Source organism: Macaca nemestrina, chromosome 14 (genome assembly GCF_043159975.1).
Source record: "Macaca nemestrina isolate mMacNem1 chromosome 14, mMacNem.hap1, whole genome shotgun sequence".
Lineage (NCBI taxonomy): Eukaryota > Metazoa > Chordata > Mammalia > Primates > Cercopithecidae > Macaca > Macaca nemestrina.
Window position 1 is genome coordinate 14,279,573 of NC_092138.1, and position 19,129 is coordinate 14,298,701.

Sequence of the window (19,129 nt, forward strand, 5' to 3'; positions counted from 1 at the left end):
CACTATGCTCCACGTGTCTACCTTTAGCTGATTATGAGTGTGGACAAATAATTTATTCACTTTAGGCCCTAGTTATATTATGAAGAGTAATGTTGGATCTGTTGATTTCTAAAATTATGATAAATGATCAGAGTGCGATTGAAAATAAAGAATAAAGAAAAATACACCAAATAGTGAACCCTGTAGTTAATGCTACCAACACACAGGAGTGTGGCAGTAATAAAATTAGACTATTAATTTTTTTTTTTTTTCTTTTTGAGATGGAGTCTTGCTCCGTTGCTAAGCTGGAGTGCTCACTGCAACCTCTGTCTCCCGGGTTCAAGCGATTCTCGTGCCTCAGCCTCCTGAGTAGCTGGGTCTACAGGCGTGCACCACCATGCCTAGCTAATTTTTGTAATTTTAATAGAGTTGGCGTTTTACCATGTTGGCCAGGATGGTCTCCATCTCTTGACCTCGTGATCCACCCGCCTCAGCCTCCCAAAGTGTCAGGATTACAGGTGTGAGCCACTGCACCTGGCCTAAATTTTTAATTTTGTTTCTTGTTTTTTTTTTAGACTGTTAAATTTTAAAAGCAAATAAATTTAATCTAGCTTTAAATAAATCTCACCTAGAATCTGGTTTTACCTAAAGATTCAACCTATTTTCTATTCTTCTCAGTGTATTGAGCTCATTCTTGTTACTAAGCCTTTCCTTGTTTGTGTGTGTTACATTTGTTAGCTCTCTTTGGTTGTAAGCAACAGAAGGCCAACTCAATTCAGCATAAACAAAACAGAGACAGTTATTTGGTTCATATAACCACATCATGGAAGAATAGGGGGAGAGTTGACCTCATAGTTGACTGGATCCAAGCATTTAGACAGCTTTAGGACTCTCCATTTCACTCCCTACTCTCATCTGCTATCTGTTCCTTCACTGCAAGTGAGATCACATGATTACTTGGGGATCTTGGGGTTATAGCTTTACAGAATTTCTTACAAACCGTTAATTAGCTGTTGAGATTTGACAGATTCATTTCTTTTTTTTTTTTTCTTTTCTGTTTTTTTGTTTTGTTTTGTTTTTGAGACAGAGTCTCTCTGTGTTGTCGTGGCTGGAATGCAGTGGCGCGATCTTGGCTCACTGCAACCTCTGCCTCCTGGGTTCAAGCAATTCTTGTGCCTCAGCTTCCCGAGTAGCTGGGATTACAGGCGCCCACCACCACACCCAGTTAATTTTTTCTTTTTAGTAGAGACGGGGTTTCGCTGGGTTGCCCATGCTAGTCTGAAACTCCTGGCCTCAAGTGGTCTACGGGCCTTAGCCTCCCATAGTGTTGGGATTTCAAGAGTGAGCCACTGTGCCTGACTCAAGTTGTTTTCTTTAAAAAAAAGAATTTTTTTTCCTTTTTTATCATCTGCCAAGGCTCTGTCATCCATCAAGTTGTTTTCTTGAGGAGTTGAGTCAAGAGGCAAGAGTATTTCCTAGATGGTGTGATATATTTCCTATCACATCACATCAGGGGCCATAGAATGTGAGGTTATTTTTGTGATGTTAAATTGATTACTGGTTCTAAAACCATTCTCCCATAAAAGGAACCAGGACTCCTTGGAGAAATAGCTGTATCTAGGGTGATGACAGGGAGTACACAAGATGAGCCCAGAGCCAGGCATGGTGGCTCTCGCCTGTAATGCCAGCTACTCCAGAGGCTGAGGTAAGAGGAATGCTCGAGGCCAGGAGATCCAGACCAGCCTAGGCAACATAGTGAGATCCCATCTCTTAAAAAGTTTTGTAAAAAACATTAGGCTCAGTGGTGCACACCTGTAGTCCCAGCTACTCTGGATGCTGAGGCAGGAAGATTGTTTGAGCCCAGGAATTCCAGGATGAGCTATGATAGCACCACTGCACTCTAGCATGGACGACAGAGTGAGACCCCATGACTTAAAAATAAAAGGGGGGGCTGGGCGTGGTGGGTCACTCCTGTAATCCCAGTACTTTGGGAAGCTGAGGTGGGCAGATCATGAGGTCAAGAGATCGAGACCATCCTGACCAACATGGTGAAATCCCGTCTCTACTAAAAGTACAAAAATTATCTGGGTGTGGTGATGTGTACCTGTAGTCCCAGCTACTTGGGAGCTGAGGCAGGAGAATCGCCTGAACCCGGGAGGTGCAGGTTGCAGTGAGCCGAGATCACGCCACTGCACTCCAACCTGACAAGAGAGCCAGACTCTGTCTCAAAAAAAAAAAAAATTCCAACCTGGCCACACAGCAAGAGCAAGACTCTCTCTCAAAAAAAAAAAAAAAAAAAAAAGAGGCCGGGCGTGGTGGCTCAAGCCTGTAATCCCAGCACTTTGGGAGGCCGAGACGGGCGGATCACGAGGTCAGGAGATCGAGACCATCCTGTCTAACCCAGTGAAACCTTGTCTCTACTAAAAAATACAAAAAACTAGCCGGGCGAGGTGGCGGGCGCCTGTAGTCCCAGCTACTCGGGAGGCTGAGGCAGGAGAATGGCGTAAACCCGGGAGGCAGAGCTTACAGTGAGCTGAGATCCGGTCACTGCACTCCAGCCCGGGCGACAGAGCGAGACTCCGTCTCAAAAAAAAAAAAAAAAAAAAAAAAAAAGAATTGTCTGGGTTGTCTGTTTACTCTGTGGATAGTTTCTTTTGCTGTGCAGAAGCTTTTTAGTTTAACTAGGTCCCATTTGTCAGTTTTTGTTTTTGTTACAATTGGCTTTTTTTTTTTTTTTTTTTTTGAGACAGGGTCTTGCTCTGTCACCCAGGCTGGAGTGCAACGGCACGGTCTCGGCATACTGCAACCTCTGCCTCTGAGGCTCAAGCAATCCTCCCACCACAGCCTCCTGAGTAGCTGGGACTACAGGCACATGCCACCACTCCCAGCTAATTTTTTGTATTTTTGGTAGAGACAGGGTTTCGCCATGTTGTCCAGGCTGGTCTCAAACTCCGGGGCTCCAGTGATCCGCCTACCTTGACCTCCCAAAGTGCTGGGACTACAGGCATGAGCCACCGTGCCCGACCTGCAGTTGCTTTTGAGGAGTTGTTCATAAACTCTTTCGCGAGGCCAGTGTCTGCATTGGTATTTCCTAGATTTTATTTTAGGATTCTTGTAGTTTTAGGTCTTACATTTAAGTTTTGAATCCATCTCGAGTTAATCTTTGTATATGGTGATAGGTAGGGGTCCAGTTCAATCTTCTGCATTTGGTTAGCCAGCGATCCTTGAACATTTTATCGAATAGAGAGTCCTTTTCCTTACTGCCTATTTTTGTTAACTTTGTCCCCAGTAGTCCTCATTTCTGGCATATAGTAGGTAATGTAAATGAATGTTGTTGATGAATAAATGTTCTACCTTCTCACCAAAACCTTCCCTAGACTTGTTTGGTCTGTCTCTCCTGTACATTTTAATGATATTTATTTATTTATTTATTTATTTATTTATTTATTTATTTTTTTGAGACGGAGTCTCACTCTGTCGCCCAGGCTGGAGTGCAGTGGCCGGATCTCAGCTCACTGCAAGCTCCGCCTCCCGGGTTTACGCCAGTCTCCTGCCTCAGCCTCCCGAGTAGCTGGGACTACAGGTGCCCACCACCTCGCCCGGCTAGTTTTTTGTATTTTTCAGTAGAGACGGGGTTTCACCGTGTTAGCCAGGATGGTCTCAATCTCCTGACCTCGTGATCCGCCCGTCTCGGCCTCCCAAAGTGCTGGGATTACAGGCTTGAGCCACCGCGCCCAGCCTTTAATGATATTTATAACAGGCATATAGTAGGTTTCATTTTGTCTGCCAGTTGAAGTATATTGTTAGGGCTTTTATGGAGCTTTGCGTTAAGAATTCTGATACTGTTGTTGCTCAGCAAGAAAAAGTACAATTATCAGTTAATTATATTGCCATTTACAAAAGAAGAAGTTGGTGCATATTTTACAGATTCTTGCCATCCCTGATGTACAGAAGAGTGCTTAATTATTGGGTCTGTTACTATTTCATGTACTAGTTGTCTCTCTCAGTACACTGTGAATTCCATGAGAGTAGCCCATGCAGAGCATAGTATTATTTGCATAACAAGAGTTTAATAATAATTATTTCAAGTCAAGTTCAAAATTTGAGTCCATCAGGTTCATCTTAGGGGTGAGAAAAAGTAAGCTTAACTTGTATATAATGTCATACTTAATGTAATACCTCATTGAAGAACACTGTGTTCTTTTTTTTTTTTAATTTCCAACTTTTAAGTTCAGGGGTACATGTGCAAGATTTGCAGGTTCGTTACATAGGTAAATGTGTGCCATGGCAATTTGCTGCACAGATCATCCCATCACCTAAGTATTAAGCCCAGCATCCATTAGCTGTGTTTCCTGATGTTCTCCCTTCCCCCATCCCCCGCTCTTCCACAGGCCCCAGTGTGTTTTGTTCCCCCCCACCTTGTGTTTATATGTTCTCATCCATTCAGTTCCCACTTATAAGTGAGAACACAACAGTATTTGGTTTTCTGTTCCTGAATTAGTTTCTGAGGATAATAGCTTCCAGCTCCATCCTTGTGCATGGCTGCACAGTATTCCATGGCATATATGTACCACATTTTCTTTAGTCTATCATTGATGGGCATTTGGGTTGATCTCATGTCTTTGCTATTGTGAATAGTGCTGCAGTGAACATATGCATGCATGTATCTTTATAATAGAATGATTTATATTCCTTTGGGTATCTATCCAGTAATGGGATTGCTGGGTTGAATCATATTTCTGCCTCAAGGTCTTTGAAATAAATAATTTACACTCCCACCAAAAGTGTAAAAGCCTTTTCTCCACAATCTCATCAGCATCTGTTATTTTTTTATTTTTAATAATAGCCATTCTGACTGGAAGAATACCATTTTCTTTTGAGACAGGGTCTTGCTCTGTCACTCAGGCTGGAGGGCAGTGGTGTGATCAAAGCTCACTGCAGCCTCAATCTCCTGAGCTCAAATGATCCTCCTGCCTCATCCTCCTGAGTAGCTAGGACTACTGGTGCACACCACCATACCCAGCTAATATTTTCTACTTTTCGTAGAGATGGGGTCTTGCTATGTTGCCCAGGCTGATCTTGAACTCCTAGACTTAAGCAACTCTCCTGCTTTCCACAGTGCTGGGATTATAGGTGTGAGCTATTATACCTGGCCAGAACATCATTATTTAGATTCCCTCTTGAAATAAGTTAAAAGCACTCAAGAGTGGTAAAAGAGAAATAGCACATATACATGGACCGTTTTGAAGTTTGCGTGTTACTGTATATTAAGGTATCTTAAAACTGTAAAGCTGAGAGGCTAGTCCTTGAGAAGGTGACTTTGGAGCCCTTGGAAATATGAAAGTATTGTAATAAAAGTGACAGTTTTTCTCAAATTGATCTATAGGGTCTTTGCAGTTGCAGTGAAAATCCTGGAGTTTTAAGAACTCAACAAGTTGGCCGGGCGCAGTGGCTCACGCCTGTAATTGCAGCACTTTGGGAGGCCGAGGCAGGTGGATCACAAGGTCAGGAGATCAAGACCATCCTGGCTAACAGTGAAACCCTGTCTCTACTGAAAATATAAAAAAAAAATTACCTGGGCCTGGTGGCAGGCACCTGTAATCCCAGCTACTCGGGAGGTTGAGGCAGGAGTGTCAAAAAGAAAAAAAAAAACTCAACAAGTTACTAATATGGAAAAGCAATTGCCAAAAAGTAGCTAAGAACTCCTAAAGAAGAACCATATATAATGTCACTCTGTCATTTGTCAGTATTCCATATATGCATGTGTTTGTTTTTGAGCTATTTTGTTCTGCTGGTGAGTTTATTCCTGTGCTGATACTACACTGTGTTAAATATTCTAACATGGTAATGTCTTATATATGAAAAAGCAAGGGACTCTTTCTTAGCCATATTAGAAAAAAATCCGAATTGGAACTCTGCCTTCTATCACACATTAAAATCAGTTCTATATAAATTGAATGCATATATGAAAGGCAAATTTTATAACTTTTAGAACTATAAAATACAGTAAAATATATTTGTGGCATATGGTTAGGGGAATACTTAGCAAAAACACTAACCATAAAACAAAAGGTTGATAAAGTAGATGTCACTCAAAATGAATAACTTATTTTCCACAACATACCAGAATGGATATAAAAAGACAAGGCACAAATGCGAAAAAGCTATTTTCAAAACAGAACTGATAAAGCATTAGTATTCAAATAAAGAACTCCAATCAAATGATTACTGTCTCATAAAAATATAAAAAATAGACAAGTGACATTATGCATTTCACAAAATAGGAAATATGAATAGCAAAAACATACAAAATATTCGATTTTGCTGCTAACCAGAGAAATGCAGTTATGATCACACTGAGATACTGGTTTTTTTTCACTCAGCAGGCAGGCAGAAATTACAAAGTGTACAGACAAAAAGATTCAGAGATTATAGATCAATCGAGTTTTGGATCAGTTTATATTGGTGGGAATGCAAATTAATACAAATATTTTGCATGAGTTTGGTGTTCATATAAGTCAAATATTCGTTATGGCCCAGGAGTCAGCAGTTTTTTTTCTGTGAAGGACTAGGTAGCAAATATTTTAGGCTTTGAGGTACATCCAGTCTCTGCCACAACTACTTAGTTCTACCACTGTAGTATAAAAACAGCTATAGACAATACTTAAATGAATGAGCATGCATGGCTGTGTTCCAATAAAACTTCATTTGTGAAAAAGAGGCAGCATTTTGGGCTGTAGTGTGTTCACCTCTGATACAGATTATGATTTAGCAGTTCACTTGTAGGTACACATGCCTTAGAGAAGATTGCATGTATTTCCTAGGAACCATGTACAGAAATATTTATGTGTGCAATGGCCCAGCATCATGATCTCCATACTACTCAGGAAACAAATTCGAAAAAATTCAAATGTTTATCTTCAGTAGAATGGATAAATTTTAGTATAATCACACAATAGATTACGTAGTAGTGAAAGCAAATGAATATTTAAGTCCAGGTAACAACATGGATGAATCCAAAAGAGAATGTTGAGTGAAGAACCAGTCTCAGAGGAATGCATCAGAGTGATACCAATTTTATAAAACTTAAAATTCAGCAGAACTAAGTATTCCTGCTAAAAATGTTTAATCTATATGTAAATCAAACCTTAAGATCTGATTTCCGTTTTACAGGAGATGTAGGAGTTAGAAGTGCAAGTTAAGTGATACCTAAAGGGAACAATCAGGCAAATTTAGAAGATAGATAACTTTGTAGGACAACTGACCTGGTCTCTTCAACAAGAAACTGTTACGGAGAAGAAAAGTTTGGGTGTGGATGAGGTTCTCTAGATTGAGGAAGATTTAAGAGATATCAAATGCAGGCCGTGCGCAGTGGGTAGCGCCTGTAATCCCGGCACTTTGGGAGGCCGAGGTGGGTGGATCACGAAGTCAGGAGATCAAGACCATCCTGGCTAACACAGTGAAACCCTGTTGCTACTAAAAAAAAAAAAAACAAAAAAAAACCAAAAAAATTAGCTGGGCGTGGTGGCAGGCATCTGTAGTCCCAGCTACTCAGGAGGCTGAGGCAGGAGAATGGCGTGAACCCGGGAGGCGGAGCTTGCAGTGGATCATGCCACTGCACTCCAGCCTGGGTGACAGAGCGAGACTCCGTCTCAAAAAAAAAAAGAGATATCAAATGCAATATGTGTAGGCTTTTATTAGATTAGCAATAAAAGACTTTTATACAATTGAAATTTAAATGTAAAGTAGGTATAGACCAGGCGCAGTTCCCCAGCACTTCAGGAGGCCGAGGTAGGTGGATCACTTGAGGCCAGGAAGTCAGAGGCCAGCCTGGCCAACGTGGTGAAACCCCATCTCTACTAAAAATAGAAAAATTAGCCAGGTGTGATGGCACGTGCCTAGAGCAAAACTGTCTACAAAATAATAATAATAAGTAGGAATAAGGTGATGTTAACAAATATGATTTTTGTTAGGTATGATAATGATAATATGGTTAAATTGGACAATTGTTTTATAGCTGCATGTGAAAGAATTTCTAGATGAACTATCATAATAACTGTACTTTAGTATAAAGTACCTAGGCGCAAAAAGGAGGTTCAAATATAGAAAATCCTTAAATCTAAGTGTAGAATATATGGGTGAAAATTTTCATAATAAGAAGTTAAGAAACCAAACAAAATGAAATTTTATTATTTAGTGGTGCATCTGTAAAACAACAGAAACATGGAAATGATCAACACTAAGTTGAGTTAATGGTTCCTCCTGGAGGCACGAAGATGAGACTAAGGAAAGAGTATATGGATGGGCCAGAAGGTCTATAGGTATTATTCTAGTTTTTAAGTAGAATGGTGTGGGATCAAGGGTGTTTTTTGTTTTTTTTTTTAACAGCTGTATTGAGTTATAATTTAAGTACTATAAAATTCACCCATTGCAAGTATGTAATTTGCTCATAGTTGTGCAGCCATAAACACAGTCTAGTTTTGGAACGTATCCATAATCTCAGAAAGTTCCCTCATAACCATTTGTAGTCAATTCCTACTCCCACCTTCAGCCCCTGGCAACCACTGATCTACTTTCTGTCTCTAGAGATTTGCAGTTTCTTGTAACCTATAATGGACTCATAGAATGTGTAGTCTTTGTGTTTGGCTTCTTTCACTTAGCATAATGTTTCTGAGGTATATCCATGTTGTAGCATGCAGCAGCAGTATACCACTGAATAGTATTTCATTGTATAAATGTTGTTTATTCACCGGTTATAGGCTTGCTGTGAACATTTGACATATGTCTGTGTGTGGATATGTTTTAATTTCTCTTAGGTGGTTACTTAGGAGTGAAATGGCTGGGTTGTATGGTGAATTTATGTCTAACTTTTGAAGAGTCTGTCAAATTGTTTTTCAAAATGACTACCATTTTTCACTCCCCCCAGCAATATATGAGAGTTCTAGTTCCTGTGCATCCTTGTCAACACTTGGTATTATCTCTTGTTTTGATTATAGCCGTTCTAGTGGGTATGTAATGTATTTCATTGTAGTTTTAATTTGCATGTTCCTAATAACTGGTGATTTCAGACATCTTTTCATATGCTTATCAGCCATTCTTACATCTTCTTGAAATATCTATTCAAATTTTTTGTTCATTTTTGTGTGTTTTCTTATTGATTTGTATGATTTCCTTATGTGTCTGGAAACAAATCCGCTGTTAGATACATGATTTGCAAATACTTTCTTCCAGGCTGTGCCTTGCCTTTTCTTTTTAATTTTTTATTGATACATAATAGACGTACATATTTTGGGGATGTCTTTTTGGTTTTTTAATTGTGTGTTTTGAAGCACAAAAATTTTAAATTGTTATCAAGTCTAGTTTGTCACTTTATGGATTGTGCCTTTTGTGTTCAATAAATAAATCTTTGCCTAACACAAGCCATGATGATTTATTCTAGAGGCTTTATGGTTTTAGTTCTTCCTTTAAAGTCTGTGATCCATATTTTGAGTTAATTTTTGTGAATTGTGAAGAAAGTCCAAATTTACCTTTTGGCATATGCATAGACACTTCTCCCAGCACAACACTCTTATATCCTTAATAAAATACCTTGACACCTTTTTAAAAAGTAAATTTGATCATAGATATGAAGGCTTATATCTAGATCCTCAATTCCGTTCCATTGATCTGTATGTCTATACTTATATAAGCACCGTAGTGTCTTATTCATTGTGTGCTTGGTACCAAATAGGTGTGTAGAATTTGAATTAAACTGAAATTGAATTGACTAGACTTATTAAGTTAAATATTTCATATTCTTACGTTTGCCATATTTTTATCTTTTTTTCTGATATGTGTGGGATGTAGTAGTTGATTTATTTTTGCTTTTCTCCCCCCTATAGTTTTTTTTATCAGTAAATCTTTTGAAAAAAATCCCATCTCTAGATCAGAAAGAAACTTCATGCCTCACTCAAAAATACTTAAGAGACAGAATACCCTTTGTGATAGGCATGATGGTAATAGGAGCAACTATCAACAAACAGGGACATTGGCTAGAATTATAATCTCTAGTGATATGAAATCCAGAGGCTGATTAGTTGGTAGCAGTATGTTATTCCTTCCACAGAAGCTCAGCAGTGTTTTTAGCATTTCTGTATTTATTGCTGTAAAATAGAATATTACAAGAATATACTGGAACTATTTTATGAAGCAGTAATCTTAGAGTTATACCTGTATCCCTTAGCAATTGCACATGCATTCTTAAGGCCATAATTACTTGGTGGGGAAATAATACTTGCTCTATCAACTTCTCATGATGTTTATGAAATTCAAATAAGGTAATGTTTGTTTAAGTGCTTTGCAAAATATAAAGTGTTGTACAATCATTTTTAATGTCATTCATATAGTAAGCACTGATATACAAATAAAGTTTTTTTCAAACACTTTACTTTCTAAGATAATATGAAGTGACAAGTATGAACAATTATTGAACCTTGGGGTCATTTGCCCACAAATACAATTGAGATGGGTAAAATTGTGAAATTGTGAATAACTGTAGCTCAAGAATGTGGGGTCAGGCATGGTGGCTTACACCTGTAATCCCAGCACTTTGGGAGGCTGAGGCGGGTGGATCATCTGAGGTCGGGAATTTGAGACCCACTGGCCAATGGGGTGAAACCCCATCTCTACTGGAAAAAAAAAAATAGCCAGGAGTGGTGGCATGTGCCTGTAATCCCAGCTACTTGGGAGGCTGAGGCACAAGAATCGCTTGAACCTGAGTGGTGAAGGTTGTAGTGAGCCGAGATCGGGAGAGAGAATGTGGGACATAGGTGAAACCAATGAGTGAAAGGAATATTTTCTTCAATCTCTGTCTTCATAACAGGATGTCGAAGAGGAAATGCTCCTTCTCTTGGAGAATGTAAAATTTCTATTATATAATTGGATAGACAGTGATAAAAAAATCTTATCTTTTACAAATCTTCTATTGGCATGTAGAATTTATATAAAAATTATTTTTAAATGCAATGTAAGGCTGGGCATAGTGACTCATGCCTGTAATCCCAGCACTTTGGGAGGCCAAGGTGGGCAGATCACCTGAGGTCAGGAGTTCGAGACCAGCCTGGCCAACATGGTGAAACCCCGTCTCTACTAAAAATACAAATTAGCTGGACGTACATGCCTGTGATACCAGCTACTCAGGAGGCTGAGGTGGGAGAATTGCTTGAACCCAGGAGGTAGAGGTTGCAGTGAGCCAAGATCATGCCATTGCTCTCTAGCCTGGGCAACAAGAGTGAAAATCCGTCTCAAAAAAAAAAAAAGCAGTGTAAAAGATTGAGCAACATAAAGCTATGATAATCAAGACATTGTGGTACTGGCATAAGAATAGACATTTACAGATTGGTAGAATAAGATTAGGAGTTCAGAAACAAACTATTGATTTTGGACAAGGGTCCCAACACAGTTAAAAGGGCAAAAGAATAGTCTTCTCAACGCATGATGCTAGATATCGTCATGCAGAAGAGTGAATTTCGACCCTTTCTTCACACCGTGTACAAAAATTAACTCAAAATGGATCACAGAACTAAACACATGAGCTAAATCTATAAAACTTTTAGAAGAAAATATAGAAGTAAATTTTTGAGTTAGGCAGTGGTTTCTTGGATAAAATTGGATTTCATCAACTTTAAAAACTTCTGTGATACAAAGAATACCATCAAGAATATGCCAAGACAACCCACGAAATGAGAGTAAATGATTGCAGATCATATTCAATAAGATATAGACATGTAGAATATATAAAGAACTGTTACAACTCAAAAAAAACAAGTAACCCAGTTAAAAATGGGCAAAGGATCTAAGAAGACATTTCTCCAAAAAGATATACAAATCTCCAATAAGCACACAAAAGGGATGTTCAGCACCATTCGCTGTCAGGGAAATGCAACTGAAAACCCCAGTGAGACAGCACTTCTCACCCAGTGGCTATCATGAAAAAGGCAGAACAAGTGTTGATAAGAATGCGGATAAATTGCAACCCGCTAGACTGCTGATGGGATTGTAAAATGATGGACTGCTTTGGAAAATTATCTAGTGATATCTCAAAAGGTTAAACATAGAGTCACCAGCAGTTCTACTCTTAGGTATATACCCAAGAGAACTGAAAATATGTCCATGCAAAATCTTGTGCATGAATATTATAGCAGCATAATTCATAATAACCAAAAAGTAGCAACAACCTGAATGTCTATCAACCAGTGAATGGAGAAATAAAATGTAGGATGAGATATTTGGCAATAAAAAGGAATGAAGTGCTGCTACAAGCCATAATATGAATGAATCTTGAAAATATTTTGCTAAGTCAGAGCCAGTCAAAGGTTCACATATTGGGTTATTCCATATATACAAAATGTCCATAATAGGCGAATCTATAGAGACAGTAAATAGATTAGTGTTGCCTGGGGCAGGCAGCAGGTATTAGGAGGAAATGGGGAGTGACTGCTAATGGGTACAGTTTCTTTTTGGGGTGATGGAATTGTCATACAGTTGATTGGGGTGATGGTTGTACAACTCTGAATATATTAAAAAACCACTGTCTTGTACCCATTAAGTGGGTGAGTTGTTCAGTATATAACAGAAATTTAAAAAGCAATATCTAAGTCCAAAAAATACGATGAAAGGAAATTTCCAAATGTGTCTCTACTGTTTTATCTTCTGGAGATGGAGAAGGACCAAGTGGTTGATTGTCTCTTAGCTGTCATTTTTCTTTCTTTTTTTTAATCCTTCTAGTGCTTGACTAGGTGTACCAAATGCGTATCCCTTCTAGTGGTTGACTAGGTGTATTAAATGCATAACAATGCATGTTGAATGATAGTAAATCATAATTCATTTTTGACAGGAATTGAGTTCTTCTCAGACTTTATCACATGATGGAGGATTCTTCAATAGACTGGAAGATGATGTTCATAAAATTCTTATTAGAGAAAAACGAAGAGAACAGCTTACAGAATATAATGGAACAGATAATTGTACAGCTCATGAACACAACCAGGCATGTAAAGTAGAAAATTCTCTTAAAATCACAGTAAATTGAAATGTAATTTTTATTTTTTAAACAAGTAAGCAGTGGAATCAAATTATTGTGTAAAGTAGTAGTTTAGGATATGATCTTAGTAACTATCACTCAAATATTTATATTAGAAAGTATAGAAATATTTATATTATGAAGTATACTTATACTATATGAACTAGTTCATTCGTTGATGACTATTTGCTGAGCATGTGCCATAAGCCATGTACTGTTAGGCACTCATAGGAGTGAGTGGAAACGTGAAGATGGATAAGACCTTTCTTCCCTTAGATACTCAGAGTTGTGGGGATATGGAGAGGTAGACCTGTAAAAGGATCATCATTCAGCACAAATGAAGACTTTAAGGGAGATATGAACAATAAAAAAGAGGTTTTGAATACTGAAGGTAATTGATCACTGCTTGGGTGAATTGTGATGGTTATATAAAAAGTGACATTTGGGATGGAGTATGGATAGTGAGGAGCTGTATAAGCTGAGAAATAGAGAAAGACTTTGGGTCTAAGGGAGCTGCAAGAACAAACGTCCTGAAATATAAAAGGCCCTAGACTAAATATTTAGGAAACTGAAAAATTCTGCAACTAAAAAGTTTACGGTTAAGCAAGTCTGGGATGACATGACTGGAGAAATAGATTGGATTTATGTCAGAAATGTCTTTTCTGTGAAACTAAGAAGTTAGAATTTTATCCTATACAACAGAGTAAGCTATAGCCCATGAATCAAACCTGGTCAGTGGTCTGTTATTACGAGGACTGTAAGCTAAGAATGGCATTCATATTTTCAAAATAGTATTTTAAAAAGAGAAAAGAGCCTGGCACAGTGGCTCATACCTGTAATCCCAGCAGCTTGGGAGGCTGAAGCAGACAGATCACTTGAGACCAGGAGTTCAAGACCAACCTGGCCAACACAGCAAAACCTCATCTCCACTAAAAATACAAAAATTAACCAGGCATGGTGGCGCATGCCTATAATCTCAGCTACTTGGTAGGCTGAGACATGAGAATTGCTTGAACCCAGGAGGTGGGGTTGCAGTGAGCCAAGATCGTGCCTCTGGACTCCAGCCTGAGTGACAGAAAAAGACTGTGTTTCAAAATTAAATAATTTTAAAAATTAGAAAAGAGAGAATATGGCTGGGTGCTGTGGCTCATGCCTGTAATCCCAGCACTTTTGGGAGACTGAGGCAGGCGGATCACTTGAGGTCAGGAGTTCGAGACCAGCCTGGCCAACGTGGTGAAACCCTGTCTGTACTAAAAATAAAAAAAAATAATCGAGTGTTGTGGGCGCCTGTAGTCCCAGCTACTTGGAAGGCTGAGGCAGGAGAATCATTTGAACCCAGGAGGTGGAGATTGCAGTGAGCCATGATCACACCGCTGCGCTCTAGCCTGAATAACAGAGCAAGACTCCAACAACAACAACAAATATGTGACAGAGACTGTATAAAACCCATAAAGTCTAAGATGTTTGTTGTTGGACCCTTTACAGAAAAAGTTGCCAGCCTCTGCTACATGCCAGTGTTACCCAAAATATATTATCTGAAGGAGAAAAAAATGCTTTCTCTCCTCATACCCTGGTCCTGTTTATATGGGACCAGGAAGAGGTGAGACGTACTCCAAGATACTCACTGCCACATCTTAAATTCCATCATACAGAGAAAGTGTGTTACCTCTCAGACCTCTATGTCTGCATTTATTTTTCTCACCATAACCACTAGTCTCTTACTTCGTCTTAACTGTGAACCTGTTCTTTACCCTATATTGACCTCCAATCCATCATTTCTCCCAGCTTGAAACTTGTAGTAATTTCAGTAATGTCCCCATGAACACTTTACCCTTACTTCCTTAATTTTTCTGTGATTCTTTTCTTGCCAGTATGTAGCATTGGCTCTCACAATATTGTCTACCTTGCCTATTTTAATTCTCCGGCTACCAGGTGTTTAAAAAGTATTTTTTAAAACACTGCTAATGTTATCTGAAAATCAGTGCTATGTAACTTTTGCCATAGTCTCATTTCTTCTTAATGGTCCTTTGATTGATCTCTTTCTAACTTTGACAAATTCCTACAATAGCCATTCCAAATTCGGAATCTGGTTCCCATCTGTTTTCCATCTTTTCCTCTCTTCAATGGATGTTACCTCTTTGTTTACCGCAAAGACTGGTAAATTCAGTCATATAGCAAATTAACACCATCTATTAATGTTTGTGTTATATGGTATACAGGAGAAGCTTTAAGAACTTTTTACTCTAAAGCAGCAATAAGATTTGTTTATAAATAACACTATTTGTTATGGAAAATCTATTTTCAACTTAGTAGTGGGAAATCCTTGCCTACCCTGATGTACTCATGAGGTTCTTTCTGGCACTGAATTAAATTTAATGTTTTCTTATCTTTCCTCGACTTCCAAATTTTATGTGCAATCCAAGCATGTTAGTCCATTCTCATGCTGCTATGAAGAAATAGCCAAGACTGGGTAATTTATAAAGGAAAGAGGTTTAATTGACTCACAGTTCACTTGGCTGGGGAGGCCTGAGGAAACTTACAATCATGGTGGAAAGCACCTCTTCACAGGGTGGTAGGAGAGAGAATGAGTGCCAAGTGAAGGGGGAAGCCCCTTATAGACCATTAGATCTCATGAGTATTCACTCACTATCACAAGAACAGTATGGGGGAAACCATCCCCGTAATTCAGTTTTCTCCCACCTGGTCCCGCCTTTGACACATGGGCCCAGCCAACCATATCATTCTGCCCCAGGCCCCTCCCAAGTCTCATGTCCTCACATTTCAAAACACAATCATGCCTTCCCAAAAGTCTTCCAAAGTCTTAACTCATTCCAGGATTAACCCAAAAGTCCAACTCTAAAGTTTCATCTGAGACAAGGCAAGTCCCTTCTGCCTCTGAGCCTGTAAAGTCAAAAGTAAGTTAGTTATTTCCTAGATATAGTGGGAGTACGGGCATTGGGTAAATACGCCCATTCCAAATTGGAGAAACTGGCCAAAATGGGCTACAGGCCCCATGCAAGTCTGGAATCCAATAGGGCAGTCATTAAATCTTAAAGTTCTAAAATGATCTCCTTTGAGTCCACATCTCACATCCAGGTCTTGCTGATGCAAGAGATAGGCTCCCACGGCGTTGGGTAGCTCTGTCCCTGTGGCTTTGCAGGGTACAACCCTCACTAACTGACTGCTTTCACGGATGGCATTGAGTGCCTGCGGTTTTTCCAGTGCAAACCGTCGACGGATCTACCATTCTGGGGTCTGGAGGACAGTGGCCCTCTTCTCATAGCTCTGCTAGGCAGTGCCCCAGTAGGGACTCTGTGTGGGGGCTCTGACCCCACATTTCCCTTCCACACTGCCCTAGCAGAGGTTCTCCGTGAGGGCTCTGCCCCTGTAGCACACCTCTACCTGGACATCCAGGAGTTTCCATACATCCTTTGAAATCTAGGCAGCGGTTCCCAAACCTCAGTTCTTCTGTGCACCCACAGGACCAACATCATGTAGAAGCTGCCAAGACTTGGGGCTTGCACCTTCTGAAGCAAAAGCCTGAGCTGTACCTTGTCCCCATTTAGCCACGGCTGGAGCAGCTGGGACACACGGCACCAAGTCTGTAGGCTGCACACAGCATAGGGGCCCTGGACCTAGCCCAGAAAACCAATTTTCCCTCCTAGGCTTCCAGGCCTGTGATGGGAGGGGCTTCTGTGAAGGTCTCTGACATGCCCTGGAGAAATTTTCCCCATTGTCTTGGTGATGAGCATTTGGCTCCTCCTTACTTATGCAGTGGATTTGAATTTCTACCCAGAAAATAGATTTTTCTTTTCTACTGCATTGTCAGGCTGCAAATTTTCTGAACTTTTATGCTCTGACACCTCTTGAATGCTCTGCTGCTTAGAAGTTTCTTTCACCAGGTACCCTAAATCACCTCTCTGAAGCTCAAAGTTACACGGATCTCTAGGGCAGCAGCAAAAAGCCACCAGTTTCTTTGCTAAAGCGTAGCAAGAATGACCTTTACTCCAGTTCCCAACAAGTTCCTCATCTCCATCTGAGATCACCTCAGCCTGGACTTCATTGTTATTCAACAAGTCTCTAGGAAGTTCCAGATTTTCCCACATTTTCCTGTCTTCTAAACCCTCCAAAATGTTCCAGCCTCTGCCTGTTACCCAGTTCCAAAGTCACATCCACATTTTCAGGTATCTTTATAGCAGCCCCTGACTGTGGTACCAATTTACTCTATTAGTCCGTTCACATACTGCTGTGAAGAAATACCCGAGATTGGGTAATTTACAAAGAAAAGAGGTTTGACTCAAAGTTCTGTGTGGCTAGGGAGGCCTCAGGAGGCTTACAATCATGGTGTGAGGCACCTCTTCACAGGATGGCAGAAGAGAGAATGAGTGCTGAGCAAAGAGGGGAAGCCCCTTATAAAACCATCAGATCTCATGAGAACTCACTCACTAACCGAAGAACAGTATGGGGGAAACCGCCCTCTCCACCTGGTTCCACCTTGACACTTGGGGATTATTATAATTCAAGATGAGATTTGGGTGGGGGCAGAGCCAAACCATATCACCAAGCAACCATGTTAATTAACATTTACGGTTAGTGTATTCACTTCTTCCTTTTTCATTGATTATGGTTTTCCTTTTTCATTATGATTTTCCCCTTTGTAGTATCTTCTTAAATTTTAAAGCCACCTGAGATCATTTTTGGATAGAAGGAATGATATTTGTATATTTCAGCACATAATTAGGTTCCTCAAGGCCTTTATAGAAAGAAGTTGGGTATATAACTTGATATTAACACGTTTAAATAATTAAGTAGCAGTATGATATAAAACCAAAGTGATAGTGTGACATAGTGGAAAGAGAACAAACTTTGAAATCAAACAGTTTTATCAATTGTATTACATTGGGATGAAATTACCTGCCATTCTTACACTATTAGGGAAGTTATAGATTATGATTTAAAATGTTTAGCAGAACATGTTTTCCACCAGTATGTACTTAATAGATAATTATTTTTGTACAGGCAAAAAATGGTAAGCCCCAGAAAAGATACATTGTTAAAATGCTATAGTAATTCACAGGAAAGGGGATCAGAGATGGCTTTGTGAGGAGAAAATAGCATTTGAATTAGGAACTTAGAGTAGGATTTGGGTTTTCTTTGCGTTTCGTTTTTTTTTTAAATTATTTTTTGTGGCTACATAGTAGGTATATATATTTATGGGTTCCAGGAGATATTTTGATACAGGCATGCAATGCTTACATAAGCACATCTTGTAAGCATTTATCCTTTGTGTTACAAACAATCCAATTATGCTATTTTAGTTATTTTTAAATGTACAATTAAATTATTGACTATAGTCACCCTGTTGTGCTATCACATATTAGGTCTTATTCGTTCTTTCTAATTTTTTGGTACAGATTAACTATCCTCACCTCCTGCCCACCCCCTCGCTGCCTTTCCCAGCCTCTAGTAACCATCCTTCTACTTTGTAATTCCATTGGTTCAGTTGTTCTGAATTTTAGATCTCACAAGTAAGTGAAAACGTGATGTTTGCCTTTCTGTGCCTGGCTTATTTCACTTAGCGTATGACCTCCAGTTCCACCCATGTTGTTGCAGATAACAATTTTTTTATGGATAAAGAGTACTCCATCATGTATAAATACCACATTTTCTTTATTCATTCATGTGTTGATGTACACTTAGGTTGCTTCCAAATCTTGGCTATTATAAACAGTGCTGTGATAAACATGGGAGTGCAGATACCTCTTCAGTATACTGATTTCCTTTCTTTTGAGTATATACCCAGCAGGATTGTGGGATCATGTGGCAACTCCAGCTTTATTTGGTTTTTGGAAGAGATAGGTGTCTAGTTTCATTCTTCTGCATATGGATATCCAATTTTCCTAGTGCCGTTTATTGAATAGACATTTTCCCCCAGTGTATGTTCTTGACACCTTTGCCAAAAATGAGTTCACTGTAGGTGTGTGGATTTGTTTCTGGGTTCTCTGTTCTGTTCCAGTGGTCTATGTGTGTGTGTGTGTGTTTATGCCAGTACCTTGGTATTTGGTTACTATAACTCTGTAGTGTAATTTG

General features: G+C 39.4%; 1 protein-coding gene across 2 annotated transcripts in view; it reads left to right on the plus strand.

The window, feature by feature from the left end:
• The window catches only part of LOC105498749 (G kinase anchoring protein 1), an 81,397-nt gene that overhangs the window by 38,917 nt on the left and 23,351 nt on the right, over window positions 1-19,129 (plus strand). The window contains exon 8 of one of the 2 annotated variants that reach the window (XM_071077618.1): window positions 12,854-13,010. The exons of the other annotated variant lie outside the window; for it this stretch is intronic. Coding sequence (XP_070933719.1) covers window positions 12,854-13,010 — 157 coding nt within the window. The remainder of the gene's footprint in view (window positions 1-12,853; window positions 13,011-19,129) is intronic. 2 annotated transcript variants of the gene reach the window in all.